The following is a 19,195-nucleotide window of genomic DNA, read 5'->3' as shown; positions in this document are numbered from 1 at the left end:
TTATGTACTTCTCTTTACTTTTTGGTTAAATATATGTTTTAGTCCTCATATTTATTCTTCATTCTCAATTAGGTCCTCATGTTTTTTTTGTCCCAATTGCATTCTAATATTTGTAAATTTGAGACAATAAAGCCCTCTCCGTTAACTAGCCACTGACGCCGTTGGCACTGTGCTGAGCTGTGAATAATTTTATATTTGTGGCATTATATAAAGTTTAATGGTTTTTTTTTTTTGTGTAATAAAATTTCCATGTGGAAAGCTAAAATTCTCCAAAGTTGTTTGCCCTAAGCCCTTATTTAATTGAACCCTAACTAATCCCTCCCTCCATAGTTTGTACTTGTTCATGCTCGTGAGGAAGAGTGGTGGGAACCAGAGTTGTGGAAGTTGTGTTTGTGCTTGATCAGATCAAATGTCTGCTTCATCTTCTTCTTACAAATGCTTGGGTTCGGGGTTTGAACAGAGTTGTGGTAGTGTGAGCAGGGTGGGTCTAAAACCCACATGCTTTTGTGGTGAGAATGCAGTCTTCCGCATTGCAAGAACCCCCAAGAACAAGGGCAGGAGATTTTGGGGATGCCCCAAGTTCAAGGTAAGTTTTATTGTGATTTTTTTCTCGTTCCAGAGGTTTTATTGTGGTTCACCAAATGTGTTTTCTTCTTGGACAGGGTGGGAGTGAGGATTGTGCTTCTGGATGCAACTTCTTTAAGTGGTGCAATGATGATGTAATTCATGAAGGAAATGAAGGAAATGTGGTCACTGTAGAAGGAAGTGGAAGAAAGAACAAAGTGGGTGGAAATTCTATGACGATGGAACAAATGATGATGAAGATGGAAGAGAGAGATGGGGAAATACTGAAAATAGCAATTTTACATAAAAGTGTAGTTAGACTGGAAAATTGGTTGAAGTTTTTAACGGGGATGGTGGTTATTATATGTCTATGTAATGTAAGTGGAAGGTTGATTATTGTTAATGGAAGGTTAATGTAAGGTTTATTATTGTTTCTGTTTAATACTGTTGTCAAATTTCCTTTGCTAAGAAAAAATAAGTTAAACCTGATAACAACACACTTAAACTTAATGCTCAATAACCATAACACTAGAATGATAAAACCATGAAACTTAATCTTATAATAAACCTGATAACAAACATTGTCTTACAATACCAAATCAGATTACAAAACCTGGTAACTTAGACATCACCATCAATCTAACAAAGCAGATAAGAAACTAATCAAATTACACCAAAAGATTTAAGACATTGTTCCTTCAAAATGTAGATTTCATCATTACATATTACATGATAATCAACACATTGTCTTCAAAATGTATGGAATTAATACTTCATTGATGAGATGGTAGGACAGTAGACTCCTGAGTTGGTTGGTCAGCAGGGACATGTGTAACAGTAGATTCCTGAGTTGGTTGATCAACAGGGATATGTGATGAAGGCATAGGTCGGTGTGGACAAGTCTTTTTGTTGTGTTCCAATTCTTTGCAGACAACACAAGTCTTTTTTCAACCACCCTTTCTCAATTCAGAGTCATTCTTCTTCAACTCCCAAGGTTGTAGTCTTCTTTTTTTCTTGGGACGTCCTGGCATTGCCCTTTTCTTTGGAGGTAGTATATCAGGATAAGGTGTAATTTCCCACACATGTTGCCCGTTGATAGGATATATGATGCTGTTATAAGTCTCTTCATAAGCAGACTTGGTAAACCAATGGGCAATGTGTTCTTCTGCATTTAAGTTCAAGAACTTCATTGGGGGAAATAATTTATCATCACAATCCCTAATTAGTAAACAATTACACATAAAGGGGACAGTGGAATAAACTAAGATCCCCACTAGGGAAACCGTGAGACAAACAAGGGGACCACTACTTTTCTATACTATTTCATAAATGACATTCTTTTTCTTGGACCACAATGTCCGTAGTATAGTACACATTTCAACATGCAAAATCTGGCACCATCATATAATAACATACCAAATTAAGATCCCATTCACAGAACAACAGAGTAAGAACATAAGTCATACATGTTATAAACATACACTAACAAAAACAAAATCCCTAACTCAGACCAAATGGAACTAACCTTAACTGACGAAAATTTTCGACCTCCTCCAAAGCACTCCAATGGGATTAGTTAGTCTTAGTCTACTTCTTCTTCTTTTGAACACCAATCCCTAATTTTCGGTCTTTCGAATAGGAAATCCCTAACTCAGAGTGAAATTCCTAATCCCCAATACAAATAAATCCCTAATACAAATACACGTGTCACGTGTCACTTAAATAATTTTTTTTAAAATAAAAAATGTCACGTAATGGACTCATTTAAATTAAACAATAAATGTCCGTTACAGCTCAGCACAGTGCCAACGACGTTAGTAGCTAGTTAACGGAGAGGGCCTTATTGCCTCAAATTTACAAATATTATGATGCAATTGAGACAAAAAAGACCTAATTGAAAATGGAGAACAAACATGAGGACTAAAACATATATTTAACCTTTCTTTTTCAATCTCCAAACTTACATATATAACTTTAAGTTTTTATTAAATTATATTGGTTTTACTTTTCTCATTTTCTTTTTTTAGTCACACCATCCTTTTATTTCTTATGCTTTCGAAAGTGATTCAAAGATCTTTAAAACTGATTAAAATTTCAAATATGTTTTTTTCCATCCTATTTTCGACCAATTCTTAACCACTTTTTAAAAACTGGTTAAAAAAACATAATTTGAAATACATTTAACGAATAAATTTCTTTCGAAACACTTTTATTTCTTAAACATATTTAAAAATATGTTTAAGAAAAGGTATTAAATTTAAATAAGAAATAATAAATTTTGAAATTTAAAAATAAAACAAACAAAATAGAAAAAAAAACACAATAATAAAATTTAACAAAATTTCCAATAAAAAATAACAAAAATTAAATAACAACCAAATACAATTACCATAAAAAATCAACTAAACTTAAATTAAACAATTATAAACAAATAGCAAAAATTCAAATAATTTCAAACAGAAAAATTATTTTAATAAAAATCATAAAATATTGCAAATTTACTAAAACAGACAAAACATAAAATTAGCCATTAAAATTAAATAACAAAAATTATACAATTTAAAATAACAATGAAAACCCAAAATTATAGAACTATTTAAAACAAAAGTTAATGTTTTTTCTGTATTAATAAGTTTAATTTTTTTTAAAAATTTTAATTTATGATTTATTATAATTTTTTTAATGTTAATTATAATTTATTTTGGTTTTTATATAAATTTATAATATTTAATAATTGTTATTAAAAAAATTGTTTGAAATTATATGTATTTTTGTTATTTGTTATAATTGTTTAATTTAATTTTAATTGATTTTTTGAATATTGTAATTGTATTTGGTTGTTATTTAAATTTTTTTTATTTTTTATTTGAATTTTTTTTTAATTTTATAAATTTATTATTTGTTATTTTAATTTTAAATTTAATATGTTTTTTTTCCTTACACGTATTTTGAAATTCAATAATTGAAATAGGAATAAACATATTTTAAAATACGTTTATTTCTATAACGAATTTTGAATTTTAGTTTTTTTTCTTAGTTAAAAGAAAAAAAGTTTACTTAAAATCATAACAAACTTTAGAAAACTTTTGAACTTTTAATTGATTTTTCAAAACATAACGATACTTAGATAACATTTTTTTACAACATTTAAATATTACAACAATACCTTCGACCTTTTATTAATTTTTTTTTTTTTACTTTTCTCTTTCTATTGCTACAATTTTTTTTTAACCGGTCTTGAGAATTCATGAGGTTTGAAATAAAAATAATTTGAAATATATTTAACGTACTTCGAAATATTTTTGTTCCTTAAATATAGAAATTTATTGACTTTTGTTATTTGTTTATAAATGTTTAATTTAATTTTAGTTGATTTTTTAAACATTGTAATTATATTTGGTTGTAATTTTTTGTTTAAAATTTTGTTAATTGTTTTTTTTTTGTTTTTTTTTTGACTTTTCAAAATTTATTATTTGTTATTTTAAATTTAATATGTTTTTTAAACAAAATACGTTAAGAAATAAACGTCAAGTATGCTTCTCGAAATGCGTTTTTCGTTACACATATATCAATTTACGTTTCTTATTTAAATGTATTTTAAAATATATTTTTTTCTTAATTGGTTTTCGAAAACTAGTTAAAAGTTCACATGCTTTCAAAAAAAAATTATTTCAAACCTTAAATCGTTGAATTTTTAATCGATTTGAAGAGAAAAGTAAAAAAAAATAAAATAATTTAATAAAACATCGAAGATCATATTCGTAATTTTGAAAATACAAAAAAATAAATAAGAGAAAGGCAGTATGATACAACCTCAAAAATTATAAAAGAAGTGTAATAACAATAAATAATAGAGAAAAGTAAAATAATAATAATAATTAAATAAAAGTTAAAACGTCATTTATAATTCATTTATAATGTTAGATAGTCATTTTTATAAAATTAAATCTTAAATATTATTTTTCTCTTTTTTTGTCCAGTTTTTCTATATAGTTTTAGTTTTTTTTCAATTAAATCTTATTTTTTGTTAATCTTATTAATTAAGCTATTTTTTTAATGTTGTTTAAATAGTTAACCGTAAATAATGTATGTTACATGTTATAGTTTTTTGTTATCTTTTAATTTTTAGTTTTTATATTGTCATATATTTTTTTTAAAAAATCATTTTAATTCTTATATTTCTTATTTTCTTTTTCAAATTCAACTTTTTTAAAATCAAATAAATTTTCCTTTTTTTAAAATTAAGACTAAATTTAATTTTTACATAAATCTTATATTGATAATTTTTTTAAAATTATCATTTTTATTACCTAGTATTTTTAACATTATTTTAAATCAACTCTAATAATTATGTTCTAAAAATATGACGCGATAGTTGGTTTAAAATAATTTCAAAAATATAAAAAAAAAAGTTTGAAGCGATAGATGTATTAAAAATAATTTTAGAAATATTAAAAGAAATACATGTATTTTTCCTATTTATCTATTGTTTTTATCAATTTTATTGTGTGTTTGATCACTTAACAAATAAGTTATTTAAAATATGTCAATAAATAATAAATAAAACTATGAAAAACAAAATGAGTAAAAAAAATAAGAATAAAAATAAAATGTAAAAATTTATTCAGGAACGAGGATTATATTATATACTTTATTCAGGAACGAGGATCAAATTTTTTTAGCCTATTAAAAATGTACAAAGAATGATTTCACATCATCATAAATCATAAGTACTTAATGAAACAAAAGAATTATTTACAATTTTAATCACGAGTAAGAAAAATAAAAATTGTACAATATGTACTAAAATATGATCATAACTATATTATTAAAATATAGTTATTGGAGTTTGTTAAAAAATAACTATGAAAATACTAATTAATAAAAATTTTAATTTTAATAAAAATATCAATATAACATTTATGTAAAAATAAATTTTGTTTCGATTAAAAAAATAAAATTATTTTATTTTTAAAAAATATATAATTAAATTAAATTAAATAAAAATAACAAATATAAATATCGAATTGAAAAAAATAAAATAAAACACACCTATTAACTATTTAAACGTTACTAAAAATACTTAATGGAATAAAATTAACGAAAAAAAAAATTTAATTGAAAAAAGAAAACATTAAAACTACATTAGAAACACTAGACGATAATAGAGATGAAAATGATATTTAAATAAAAAAGTAAAGACTTAATTTATTTTTTCTAAATATTAAAATTTAATTGAGTAAAGAAAATATAAAAACGAAAATAAATTAAAGATATAAAGAAAAATTTCTAATGAAAATTTAAATACTTTAGGTCATCTAAATAACACACTTTTTCTGTAATAGAAGACACTATTTTGATCCATAAAAAGCTATTGCTTGTATTTTTCCTTCTATTGTGGCATTCCAAAGCGTCTCATTACTCAATTGCATGTATCATAATTTTTTTAAGCTTAATTGTAATATTCATGATTACGTATATTTATTGTAAATAAGATTAAATTAGTATATATATATATATATATATATATATATATATATATATATATATATATATATATATATATATTATTTCCTATTCCAAATGACATTGTCATTATACTAATTATCTATTAACAATGGATAAATAATTTGTATATTTTCTTTCTTTCAAGACAAAATACCATTTCAATAAAATTATTCTTATTATCAGTTATAAGTACTTTAGTTAAAATATAGCATTTAGATTCTTTAAACTGTTTGACATATTTTTGCTTCAAGCCAAGAAATGCGTTTGAAACACTAAATAAAGTTAAAAAAATTTGGTAAAAAGGACTAAAACGAGAGTTTTTTAAAGTTGAAGGAATAAATTGTACCTTAGTTTGAAAGAGGGACTAAAACCAAAATCGTCCCAAAATATAAGGACTAAAAACATATTTAACCCAAAAGAAAATACCAAAGGGTTAAATATGTTTTTGTCCCTTAACTTTAAGTGAAAATTGGAATTAGTTCCTTTTCAAAACTTTGGCCTAATTTAGTCTCTAAACTTTAGAAATATATGCATTTAGTCCTTTTAACTAAATTTTGTTAGGTTTATTTGATATTTCAAGCATGTTTCATGATAGAATTTGGGTTGTTTACATTTAGTGAAAATTGGAATTAGTTCCTCATTGAAACATCAAATAAATCTAACAAGATTTAGTTAAAAAGACTAAATTCATACATTTTTAAAACTAGGATGACCAAAATTTTGAAGAAAAACTAATTATAATACAAAATATCCATATATATATATATATATATATATATATATTATATAAAGTAACTTAAATTGCAATCAAATTATAATAATAAAATAAAAAGAATTGCATCATATCTATAAACTATATTTAATCTAGTGTAGAATATTTGATCCAACCATTACTTTTATTAATATTAGAATTTTTAAGTCACAATTACAAATTTGATTGTCAGTGAAATAATTATTAACAAAAAGATTGTTGCCAGTGGAACTTTTCATAGAATCTTAAGTAATGAAACAAAAGGACATTTGGTCTCAAATTTCATTTAAAAAACGTCTATTGGAAAAACTAATTACATATAAATATAATAATTAAATAAATAATTATTTTAAATAAATAATTATTTAAAAACATGTAAATAAGAAATTTTGTCAGTAAAGCCAACAATTGTAAATGTCGATGTAATTTAAATTTCTTGAAAAAATAAGAAAGAAAAAAGTCAAAAAAAATAGTGGGAAGTGTTTTACACAATTTAAATTATTATTATTTTAATAATAAATACAATGATTAAAATAATCTTAAATGTAATAAGTTTTTTCAAATAATCATCTGAAGACAAAAATAATTTATCAAAATAATTAGGTGTATGATTAAAACTAATTTTCAACATTATATAAATAAAAAATGAAAATTAACTTAAAATATTGATTTTAACATATAATTTATTTTTTCATTACATTTCGTGTATTTCTTGTATAAATGAATATCTATTAATGTTATATTTTCTAATCAATTCAAAACTAATGATCACTTCTCTATATATTTAATTTTCTAACAAATAAAAATTTAACATTTTAAATTTTCTAATAAATTATTTTTTTAAAAGAATTAATTTTCTAAGTAACAATTTTTAAAATTATAACATTTCAAAAATTTGTTTTTTTAATATAATTATTTTTCTAAATTTTCAATATATTTATTTTTCTAAAATATTATTCCTCACTATAATTACCTTTCCAAACTTTTATTTTTAAAAATATATATTTTTCTACAATTTTATTTAAAATACTTATTTTTTAAAATATTTATTTCTCAAAGTAGTATTTTTTAATATAAAAATTTCCGTTCATTTCTAAATAAAAAATGTAAAAAATCCAAATCAAAATTCGATTTTCTAATAATGAAATTCTTGTTGGTATTCTAACCAAATTGATCAAATCACTTCTAGAATGTGATTTCTAGTAAACATCCTATTTAAATAATTATTTGACACAGCTTACTATTTGAGGTAAAATAAGATTAACTTGTGCTGTTTTGAATAAAATTTAAAATTATATTGGTATTTGAATTAAAAGTAAACTGGTATGAATTAATGTTATTGAATTATTAAATAGTATTTGATATTAAACTAAAATTTTACATTGGTGGTAGTTTAAATATTTCATGAAAATAAAAGAGAAAACTAACTAAATTTGAATTATTTTACTAAATGAGTTTAATTATAAATAGAAACTTAATAAAGAAAATGAGCATAGTTTGAGTTTGAGGGAGAAGGATTATGAGTGGCTCTGGTAGTGCCTGATAATGGTTAGTATGGAAGGAGAGAAAAAGCATAAGCAAGAAGAACAGACGAAGATGCATGATATTATGGAAGTTTGGTTTTGACCTATGATTTACTGCACATGGTGTGAGATGATAGGTGGTATAGTGGGATAAGATTTTTGGTAGGCTGGTCCCATGGTGAGATTATGATGCAGTATGAGTAGCTAATACAGAACCGGCAAAGGTATTAGTGACAGAAAGAGGACCAGCATACTTCTGATCAGACCTAATATAGCAATACCAGGTGTGGCCAAATTTTAACAAACATGACATTATGATTCCTGTCCTTGTGTCATTAAATCTGCTCCATCTGCCATGAACTTGGTGATGTATCCATCAGTAGATCATATTCTTTTAATTCTAAATTTATTCATAAAATTTCTGTTTTGATGTAATTTTCTACAATTACAAAGATCTGTTTTTTTTTTTTCTTATTTGGATTGTTTCCAATTCCAGAAACATTACTCTTTTTCTCATAAAAATTATAAATACAAAAAATTACCCTGTTACAGAGCAACCCTGCTCTTCGCCAGGGGCAATTATTTTTGACCCAAACTAAAAACAGTAAAAGTAGGAGATGCCCTCTCAACCATACAAAACTCGTCTCTCTATTACCACCCTTCGGATCTCCATCTTTCCCTCCTAGTAACAATGAAAAGCTTAAGCTTGCTAGTAACAAGATCCTCTTTTCGAATAACTATTCGTGGGATGTCAACTAGATTGCTACATTTCATTTATACCTCCTTTGGCCGTTACATTTGCAAATCTGAGCAGGTGTAATTTCCATTGCCAACTAGAATCTCTTCCTATGGATTAAAAGAATAAAAGTATTTAATGTTATTTCGTGTGCCTAACTAATAACCATAGTGATGCCCCCATACAAGTCATTAATTTCTTGAACAAATGATATTAACATTTTTATATACTATTTTACATGAAATCTACTAGTACCAATAAACCAATGAAGTTTTTTTGCTGAATGGAAGGGGGAATCGGCCAATGAAGTGAACCTGATCTTGTCAACACACATTGTCCACCGCGGAATCCCGAATTATTGGTTGTTGGTGACGTTAAATTTCCAACAGCGTCATTTCGTGTTAGTGGAATAAAAAGCCAATGTCCCTGCAACGGTGGGAGCCTGCCGTTGCTTCATTTACAAAACACCCTGTTCAAAATAATAGATTGTGGTGAAGTAAAAAAACTAAAGAGAGAACTAATAATGCTTACCAGTTAAGCATCTTCAAGGCCTGATACTATGCATACATTAGGCTAAGCACAAAATTTGCACATCTGTGCAATGATGATACATCAAACCACAACGGGTAGTTATACCAGTCCCAAGCATAACAACCATTACAATATGGAGGTATAGTTTTACAATCCTTCATCCGTGATGACACCATTAGAGATATTGTCAATCCTCTGCTTGGCAGAAATCACCCTATCCAAAGTCTGATCCGAGACCAAGATCCCTGTGGTTTCCAAATCTGCAACTACGGCAACAGCTGCATCTAGTTCCCCGAGATCAATGCAGAGAGAGATTATCTCATCATAAAGAGAACTGTAACACGGGGGAAAATGAAGAAACAATAAGATGAAAAGCAACAGACATGGGATGGCAGAAAACCAAAGGTTGCCTTCATTTTGCAGTTATCATAGTGAATAAAATTCTGCAATATCTAATCCAACCCAACAGTTATTGATTATTTCCTCAGAAGTATCGGGTTAGCTTTCTTTTCCTCCTGGTCAAGCATATAAAATATCTAAATTTTTGTTGGCTGGGTTGGGTAACCCACAGAAGAACACGGTCTTGTTTTACAAAGAAAATAAATTACCTCCCAAACTTATAACCAAGTCCATGAGTTGTTTGCAAAATTGTTAAGAAAGCTGAGGGTAGAGGCGCCCTTATAGCTGCACGCAAGATCATGGCACAATCCCCTATAGTTGGTGTCCCTCCCAATTCTATGACCTGTACAATATAGGTCAAAATCTCATTCAGCAAAGACAAGCATATACCAAAGAATGTTGATAGGTTAAATATCCAAAAGACTAAAGTAGTATTGCTAATTACTAATAAAAAATTATTCAGTGTTAGCTCCTAAATCAAGTGGGAAATTCTAACTTCAAACAAGTAGTGGAAATCTCAGCGTTATTTACAAAGATGATGAATATATCTCTACTACGTTCTAACTAATATATATGCCAAATTTCAAAATTGAATGAATTATTACACAATACCTGGACAGGAATCAACAAGCAGAAAGGTAGACAACTAGACACCAATGTTCTTTTTTAATTCTTCTATACGAAACAAATATAAATATCACCATTCAGAGTAATTATAAAATTGTTTTCGACACACCAAGAATGTTTAATATCCCATTGAAGGAAGACTAAATCAACAGCATTCGCAAACTAGCTTAACTGATCCATGCATCACCATGAAAGTTGAACCAAGTAAAAAATAACACGTGTCACCAAAATGCTGCCAGCCAGCATGTTCCAGTAAACTAGTTTTGGAATTGATAACCTGAAAACATAAATCTCAAGAGTATACCTCACATTTAAGAAATAACAAATGTAAAGGGATATCCTAGATATGCTAATATTCATTGCATAAATGTTAGGGTTGCTGCAATGAGTCTTTCTCACAGATATTTCATTGAAATTCCCTTAGTTATACGATTTTAGCCTTCACGTAATTAAATGAATAAACTCAGAAATTGGGACTAAAACAATTTACAGATTAAGAAACTTCACCCAAACTTCCAAACTGTAGAACCTTAAGGTGGATGAACTTCGCAAGTAGAAAGAAGAGAAGATGATAAAATCAGGTAACAATATCCCTCAAACACGTCAATCATGAACACAAGAAAACTAAGACAGCCAAAATCTAGATACAAAACTTAATGTCATCAGCCTACATCATTTTGGATCTTAATTTACTTTTATGTGCAGTGTTATAAAGTACAGTTTTTATTTTGTACATTTGAAGAAGCAGTAATCATATTCCATGTCTGCAAGAAACTGAGAATTTAACCAGTTAAAACCATTTCAACAAGAAGCGATTTCGCAGTTAAAAAGTCAAGCTTTAGTTATTTACCTTCTGCATAACTTTGATTGCCAACTCAACTTCCCATTCCTGTGACCATCGACGAGGAGGTTTGTTCTTCAGTTTTCTCTCCCATGTCCATCCCCAAGCATCTGCTAATGTGTACATGTCTGACACATCAAAAATTTTTCGCTTCCTCATTTCCTTAAATGCCTCAAATACGTCCAGTGGAAACCAATCATCATCATCATCATCCTGCCAGCAAACAAGTTAGATTCAGAATGTCAAAACTGCAACAAAGATTGAAAGAATGTAATGTTAACAGAGAATGGATGGTCAATAAATGGCTCTCAGCTTCTCATGAATCATTCTCACCCAAAACCTCAGGCTGCCATATCAGTTTTATCATGTTGGTTTTTACATCCTAACATTTTGGGATCTTCTGTACACAAAACCTGCCCTACTGTCTAAACAAGTAGAAGAACCCAACTCTCTCCATCCAAACTTAAAAAGGAAAAGAAAACCAAAGAATTATTATCATACCGCAGCCTGCAATCTGGATTTTCTAAACTTTTTAGACCTAGTTACAGGTTGATCAGAATCTTTAAACAACTGGACCCCAATCATTTGAAGAGGCTTCTTAGCTTCAACTTCCTTGACTTTTATCCTGTCTACGTCTTGGTTCTCTGCTGGTTCTACTTCCTCTTCTACTTGTTCTGCTTCCTCCTCCTCCTCATCGACTTCATCTTCAACATCTTTAGCAGCATCTTCTATTGCATCAATGTCATCTGCAACTTCAGAGACGTCTGACTTACCTGCATCCATTGTCATTTCTTGATCACCAGTTAAGCCTTCACCTAAAAAGCGACGTCTCCAGAACTCTGTATTTCCTTCCTGTAGCTGTATACGTGAAATCAATGCATCCAGTTCTTCATCCACCTAGAACATGAATCATATTTAAGTTTAGCATTATATATTACAGGTCAGATGGAGATAAAAGAAAAAGGTACTTAAACAAAACAAATGAAGAACCAACCTCTTCTTCCTCCTCTTCCACTGGAGGAATCCAAAGGGGCCTACCCCTAGATCGATTTATTCTCCTTGCTTTCTGTACCCGTTGGTAAAGAATATTTCTAGTTCCATCTGTAGGCAAGTCTTGTGCTTCTAATTCTTCCTTCAATTCAGACACAAGCATTTTACTAGCAGCCTTAGGCTTTAAAGAATTCTGTTCAGGACCCTTTATGAGTTTCTTTAATCTTTCCTTCACTCTAATATAATCATATTCAGATACACCATCCCCTAAAACTGCAAGTCCTTCAATCTGCAAGGTCTTCAGGAGCTTTTTATTGTAATCCCTCAAGTCCTCCAGGCATCTTTGTTTTAAGGAGGTCTCCATTGGGTTTGAATATATAAATCCTTGAGCATCAGGATCTAGAGGTGTTTTACCTCTTCGAGGCACCCACCGCTTGCGCTCGCCAGTTAGGCCACCCTCCTCAACATATCTGTCCAATTAACAACAATAAACACATTAATAAAAAAAATCTATACAATGATTAAGCATTACTTAATTGAGCCCATTAACTGAGATTTACTATATCAGTGACAGAGAACGCCTGCATTAAAAAAATAAAGGAAAGCAAAAGGAAAAAGTCAAAAGCTTTTTGTAGAAAACATAAAAGAGATTCTTAGGACCACTGCTTAGATTTTGATTTGCCTATTTCGCCAACTGGTAGTTTTAGAATATTAAAGGTACCTCGTTAGGAAAAATAAGCTGGACACAAACACAAGCCTTAGAAAAACAATTAGAATGAAAACCCAATCTAAATAAACAAAAGACAAGTGAAATCATAATAATAGTTTCAATTTGGGTTTCAGCTTCACTTGCTGAGAACAGATAAGAATATTTATGAAAACATGTATAAAATAAATAACTTAGATCAAAATAATAATAATAATAATAATAATAATAGCAACTGTTGTTGAAAAAGAAACAATACCTAGCTATATAATCAATCTCATATCCAAGTTCAGCCTCTTCTTGTAATGGTTCAATCCATGAGCTTACTAATGTCCGGTATTTTCTGCTCAAGATCATTGCTCGTGAAGGGATTGGCTGGTTATCTTTGGCCATAACTTCTAAAGCTTCAAGCATTTCAACAATTCTTCCTGTATTTCAAAATGACAACCAGGTTGAAGCCAAGCATTCTAAATAATTTTGGTCAGAGAATTTTATAAATATAAATTGAACACCACAAAGGAGCAAATCCCTGATGACTATCTTTAGTTAGAATGTCTCAACAAAGGCAACAAAATATATAAAAAAAATAACTTTTTAGGAAATAAGTATGTGCTCTGGAACAGATATTCTACATGTAATGGCAAGGCCGATGGATTCCCATCTGATACTCCCCCTGAAAATTCTTCTTTGAGCTGAAACTTAGGCACAACTTTAAAATAAATGCCTCATTATTGTCGTCCATTTCATAAAACAAATGGGATGATACTCTTTTGAGTACAACTATTTTAGGTTAAGGAATTGGTGCCTTAATCCAACGATGGAAAAGTCTGAGTTAAAAAAATATTAATGGGAGAAGTGATAGGAGCACACTCTCTAATACACTTTATCGGTCACTCACTCTTAATAGCAAAACTTTATTGGAAAATACAAAAATCAAGAAAGGGAATCATTAAAGTTCCACACTGTTTGTGATTTCCTATAATATTCAACCCATGAGTGAGTATATTCAAAAAAGTGTGTTAAAGAGTACGTTCCTAATATCTCTCTACCTATGGAAAACTTACCTTATTTTGTAGAAGATAAGGGAAAGTTCAAACTTGTGACAACAAATGCGAGCCCTTAAGGTTAATTGAATAAAATTGTATATTATTTATTAATCGAGACAACATCTCTTTGAATGAGAAAACTAAAAATACATAGCCCGTAGAATTATACCTTCCCGACATAATGCTCGAAGGTACAAAGAAAGTGGATCTCCATGATTCCCTTCATCGTGTAGAACTTTTGTACCCCCTTCAAAGTTTTTAAGGGCACGAAAATGCCTAATAGCTTCTCGTACCACACAGTACTTCGTAAAACACTCCACTAACAGGCTGAAGAGACAATGAGACAAAACAGATCAAGAGAACATTCAACAGTCCTATATGACAAAATCAAACACTTCATTTTATTTAAACAAACACAACTGAATGAGTACATAGCTATAAGATCCCCAAAAATTACAGGTCATTTACTCAGTTTACCTGATAATCCAAGTATCTTTCAGAAATAGAAGGGAAAGTTGAAATTAAAGAATAGCATTTAAGCAATAAAAGAGTTAAGATTTAGTTGAATGGAGGCTATTTATAACATGTTTGTATTTCCGTTGAAATGATCCCAAACCAATGTTCATATTACAGCTACAGTTTTTTGTTTCATGGTAAAAATGAGCGTTGGAACATGAATCAATGGAGCATAATGTGTACCCGTACATGCTATTAGCTGCTGGTGTAAAGTAAGCTGTCTAGTAAGCAGTATCAATAAAATCTACATATTAAAACAGGACTCCGAGGCTTCAGACCTGAATTATACTCCTGGTTTGTTAGGTTCTGTGATTTAGTATTAGATTGGTAGCGTGCAGTTGTTGTTTGTTGTGCTTCCTTGGTGTATTTAATTAGAGAGTAATGCCCATGTTTCCAAGGGGACTTTTAGCCCATAAGATTGTTATGCTATAGGTTCATGTTTATAATTTCTTTGAAATCTATTGCTTTGTCACAGAATTTGCTGCAAATTCTGTTTATTATATATAACAGCTACCATTTAAAAAAAAATAAAAGTCTAAATTTTATACTAATGAATTCAAATAATAACATTGAACATGTAAAATGGTCAGGTTTGTAAAAGAAAAATAATAATTTGTCGTACGCATGGGTCTTCACATTTGGCTGTATACGCTTGTGAGATTCAACCATCATGCCGAGTAACTCAGCAACATCTTGTACTCTATAAGCCACACAGAAACAAGTTTAATATGACCCATCACATAGGAATAACTATAACTCAATGCATGAAATATTAAATTTAAGAATTCTAATGTGAGGTTTCACAGCCATTTAAATCATCTAACCTGTCATAAGATTCAGCTCTAGTATACGCTTGAATAACCCAATTATATGTCTCTGTATCGGGCTTCATATAATCTGATATGCCACAGATTAAATATAATTTACAGTACATAGAATTAATAATGAAGAAACGTATTTTAACATATTAGAAGAAAAGACCATCTCAACTTGAACAGCACAAACAAGGAAACAAAAAAAGAACGGAAAAGAATCAAATAGATGAGAAATGAAAATTAATTGTGAAACAAGTTACAGTATAAGAAATAGAAACAAACTTCCCTTGAAATGGTAAATGAAATATTTATAAGTAAACAACTATAAGCATCAGAAGAAGAAGAAGGAGGGAGGGAAAGAAAACGTGGAGTGCACACCTTCTCCATATTCCATGTTCTCAAACGTTGCAAAAGCTATTTCAGGTATTCCGCAGGTAGCCTTATAATTTTGAAAGAAATAATATTAATAAAACATAGTGAAAACATCAGAAGATCAAACATGCTCACATTTTGCTTTATCAAAGCCAATTGTTATTTGAAAATTTAAAATAAAATAAAATAAAATTGGCATTGTTTGTCTAAAACATAAACAACTTCAGTATCATTGTGTCATATTTCATATCAGTTTCCTTTACATATTTTCTACTCAAAGAGAATGGAGAAACACGTGGCAAGGATTTTATAGCTATTTTCAGTAGGTAATTCATTCACATAATAATATAGGTTTAGTTACACATTTTTGTCCCCGATGTATTGTAATTGTGCAATTGTAGTTCTTTAAGTTCTAATAGTGTCAATTGAGTCTTCCAGGTATAAAAATTATGTAATGTCAGTCCCTGCAATCTGAGAGACTCAATTGATACAATTAAACTCTGGAGAGACTAAAATAGCTCCATTGATCGACATAGTTGGAATCTGAAGAACTAAAATGACACAATTGAAATACTTGGAGGATCAAAACTGCAATTATGTATGTATCACTGCCACGGGAAGGGAGTCCCTTAATTTACACCAATAATCAGTTTCGTGCACAGATAAAATTTAAGGAATGAGATATAAAAGTAAGATCTTTTTCAAAAAAGGAAAATACGGGCCCCTAAATCAACCATAAGGAGGTACAAAAACAACCACTAAGATCTTGCTTTCTCTATTTCCCTAGGAAATTCTTGGAAGCAGGACACAGTGTAATATCACAATTATAACCAAAAGAATGATGCTATCCACCTACAAATTCTCCTCCTATCTCAAAAAGAAAGTGCTAGATAGAAAAAGTAAACGAATTTAACAGTCTTACAAAAATATAAAATGCATTTAGTACTCTTAACATACAAGGGAAGAAGAAGGATCTAAAGTTATGCTAACTGAAAACATTTAATCTAGTAATGAAAACCAAAGACAATCCAAAAGTCACGATAAATGTTTCCACCCCTATTTTTTTGGCAACATGAAACTGACCCCTAGACTATAACTGCACAAAACATTCTGAGATAAAACTAGACTGAGGAAGGTAACCTGCACACTGAGGAGGCAATTGAAATGAAATGTGGTTGCCATCCTTCCTGCTGCCTCCATCTCATAGGCAATGTCTAGCGCATTAGAATGGTCCCCAGCTTTGCAGTCTTCTTGGATCAGTAGATCATAAACCTCATCAGTAGCCTTGAGGCCAATATCAGCACCCTTGAAGAACACTTGGTTGGCACCTTCCAAATGCTTGCTCCGAACAAGTTCCTCTATACAACACCAGAATTAAAGCACACCAAAAAGGAGAGACCAAAACAAATTAACAATAAGTAATCAACAACATGAGACGAAGATAAACAGAATTATGGTATTCTTTTAGTTCTGTTTGGACGAGCTTCTCTACGGAGACTTGAGAAAGAATATACGAATAAAAACGAAATTATAAGCTAAAATTAGCTATTGGACAAGTTAAAAATTAAAATTTAGAGAAGTTATTTTGAGAGAACTTCTACATATTAGCTTATGGAATGACGAATATCAATTTTTCTTCTTAAATGTCTCTTTTAAAAGCTTTTATAAAGAAACTCGTCCATACAGGCCCTCAAGCTAAAATAAACTTCTACACTTAGCTTTTATAGAAACTAGCTTCTACAAAAGTTCAAGTGCATAAGTTGATTTTAGTTTCCTAATAAAGCACAATTCTTTTTATCCTCGCACCTCTTTCTCCTAGACGTTTTAAGAGCAGAGAAGTTTATTCAATTAGTCAAAATGAATATACCAATAAGAACAATCCAAGCTTGGCGAATATCATAATTTAGGTCTTGCATATCTCCAAGTATTTCGAGACCTCTAATGGCGCGACCTTTAGACCCAAACAACCTTACCAATGCCATGAATGTCTCGTGAACCGGTCGAAGCCCTGCAGCCAACTCTCTTCTCAACGATTCCATCTGCATAAAACAATAATCAGTTGAATTGAAACGGCTTTCGACGTCGTCGTAGAGAAATTATCATACCGCGGCTTCTTCGTGGCCGTTGAGGGCGTGCGACACTACCAATCCATGAAATGACCGAGGGCCAGGGCTGAGGCCCGCGGCGATCATGTCGTATATGACTTCCGAGACGCCGTTTGAGTCGCGGTTCCGGGCCCGGTCCATGAGCTCCTCCATGAAACTGAACCGGAGCCCGTTCTCGACCGTGCTCTGGTCATCCTTCGGCTGCTTCTTCTTCCTGCCCCGCTTTTCCGGAGCTGAAACCGCCGCGCGAACCGTCAAGGTTCGGGGAGAGAACTGGTTCAATTTGAACGGGAAACTGGCGTAGCGGTGAGTGTAGCTGTAAGGTAAGATGAGTGAGGACATGAATGCATATAAAGAATTTGAGAGTAACGGGTTTTGGTTTGGTGACAGTGTCGAGCGACTGAAGCAAAAGCGTGGCGTGTGGTGCACTGATGATAAGGCAGACCGCGAATTGAAAAAGTGACTCACGGACACAAAACTGAAACAAATGAAGTTGACGAAATCTACTACCGAATCTAACCCTTATTCTCTTTTCGTTTTTTCTTTTCCCACCACCATGTTTCCTTCCTGCACCTCTCCTCACAGAAGACATTTTATATTTAACATCTACCTTCGATCCTCCTACATCAACCATGCATCCACCACGTCTTTGTTCAGTTCATCTCTGCCGCAGGCCACTTCGTTGTCCCTGCCACCAACGCGCATCCTGGTGTCGTCGCTCCGCCATCCCTCTTTCGACAAGAGTACAACTGGAATTTTAAAAATTATGAAAGTACAGGAAAAAACAGAGGTGCAGGACGCAATGTCCTTCTCTAGTTCTCATTGGGCCTTGCGCTTGCCCATGGGCCCGCGCACATTTATTTTTTGAAAAGAAAACAATAACAACAATACTGTATTTAAATTCAAATAACATATAATATATTTGTTCGTAATCAATTAAATAAATATCATAAAAAAGTTACCACAATTTTATATTGTTCTTAAAAATGTGATAAATGGGGTATTGGAATTCACAATAAAATTTTAGTATGTAACTTAAATCATAAACAACTTTAATTAATATCATCTAATATTAGTAGAATTGACTGTGAAAAGTATTGACAACAAATTGAGATAATGTCTATTTAATAAATTATTCGTCTATGCTCATTTTAAAAAATTATAA

The 19,195-nt window shown here is 30.2% G+C and overlaps 2 protein-coding genes across 5 annotated transcripts; one reads left to right on the top strand and one right to left on the bottom strand.

Annotated features, from left to right (window-relative positions):
- The first annotated feature begins 369 nt into the window (after positions 1-369).
- On the top strand, positions 370-983 carry LOC111242288. The gene is made up of 2 exons (XM_022784820.1): positions 370-586; positions 663-983. The coding sequence occupies exons 1-2, from the start codon at positions 410-412 to the stop codon at positions 981-983; spliced, it is 498 nt and encodes a 165-aa protein (XP_022640541.1). The 5' UTR covers positions 370-409.
- Positions 984-9,052: 8,069 nt separating this feature from the next.
- Positions 9,053-18,736, bottom strand: LOC106772071. 4 transcript variants are annotated; one of them, XR_001376547.2, is made up of 14 exons: positions 18,031-18,736; positions 17,793-17,964; positions 17,066-17,283; positions 15,932-15,992; positions 15,563-15,635; positions 15,361-15,438; positions 14,392-14,549; positions 13,436-13,604; positions 12,475-12,940; positions 11,982-12,377; positions 11,490-11,693; positions 10,222-10,355; positions 9,397-9,947; positions 9,053-9,192 (listed from the first exon to the last, which is right to left on the bottom strand). XR_001376547.2 is itself a non-coding variant. In XM_014658225.2 (13 exons), exons 1-13 carry the CDS (start codon positions 18,370-18,372, stop codon positions 9,761-9,763), a joined length of 2,658 nt encoding a protein of 885 aa, XP_014513711.1. In that variant the 5' UTR covers positions 18,373-18,736; the 3' UTR covers positions 9,053-9,760. The 4 variants fall into 4 exon arrangements, 1 of the variants encoding a protein (XP_014513711.1); XR_001376549.2 differs by having other exon boundaries at positions 9,053-9,551; positions 9,614-9,947; XR_001376548.2 differs by having other exon boundaries at positions 9,053-9,533; positions 9,614-9,947.
- Positions 18,737-19,195: the final 459 nt, after the last annotated feature.

Source organism: Vigna radiata, chromosome 8, assembly GCF_000741045.1.
Source record: "Vigna radiata var. radiata cultivar VC1973A chromosome 8, Vradiata_ver6, whole genome shotgun sequence".
Lineage (NCBI taxonomy): Eukaryota > Viridiplantae > Streptophyta > Magnoliopsida > Fabales > Fabaceae > Vigna > Vigna radiata.
Note: the sequence above shows the minus strand (reverse complement) of the source record. Positions and strands in the feature narration are given on the sequence as shown.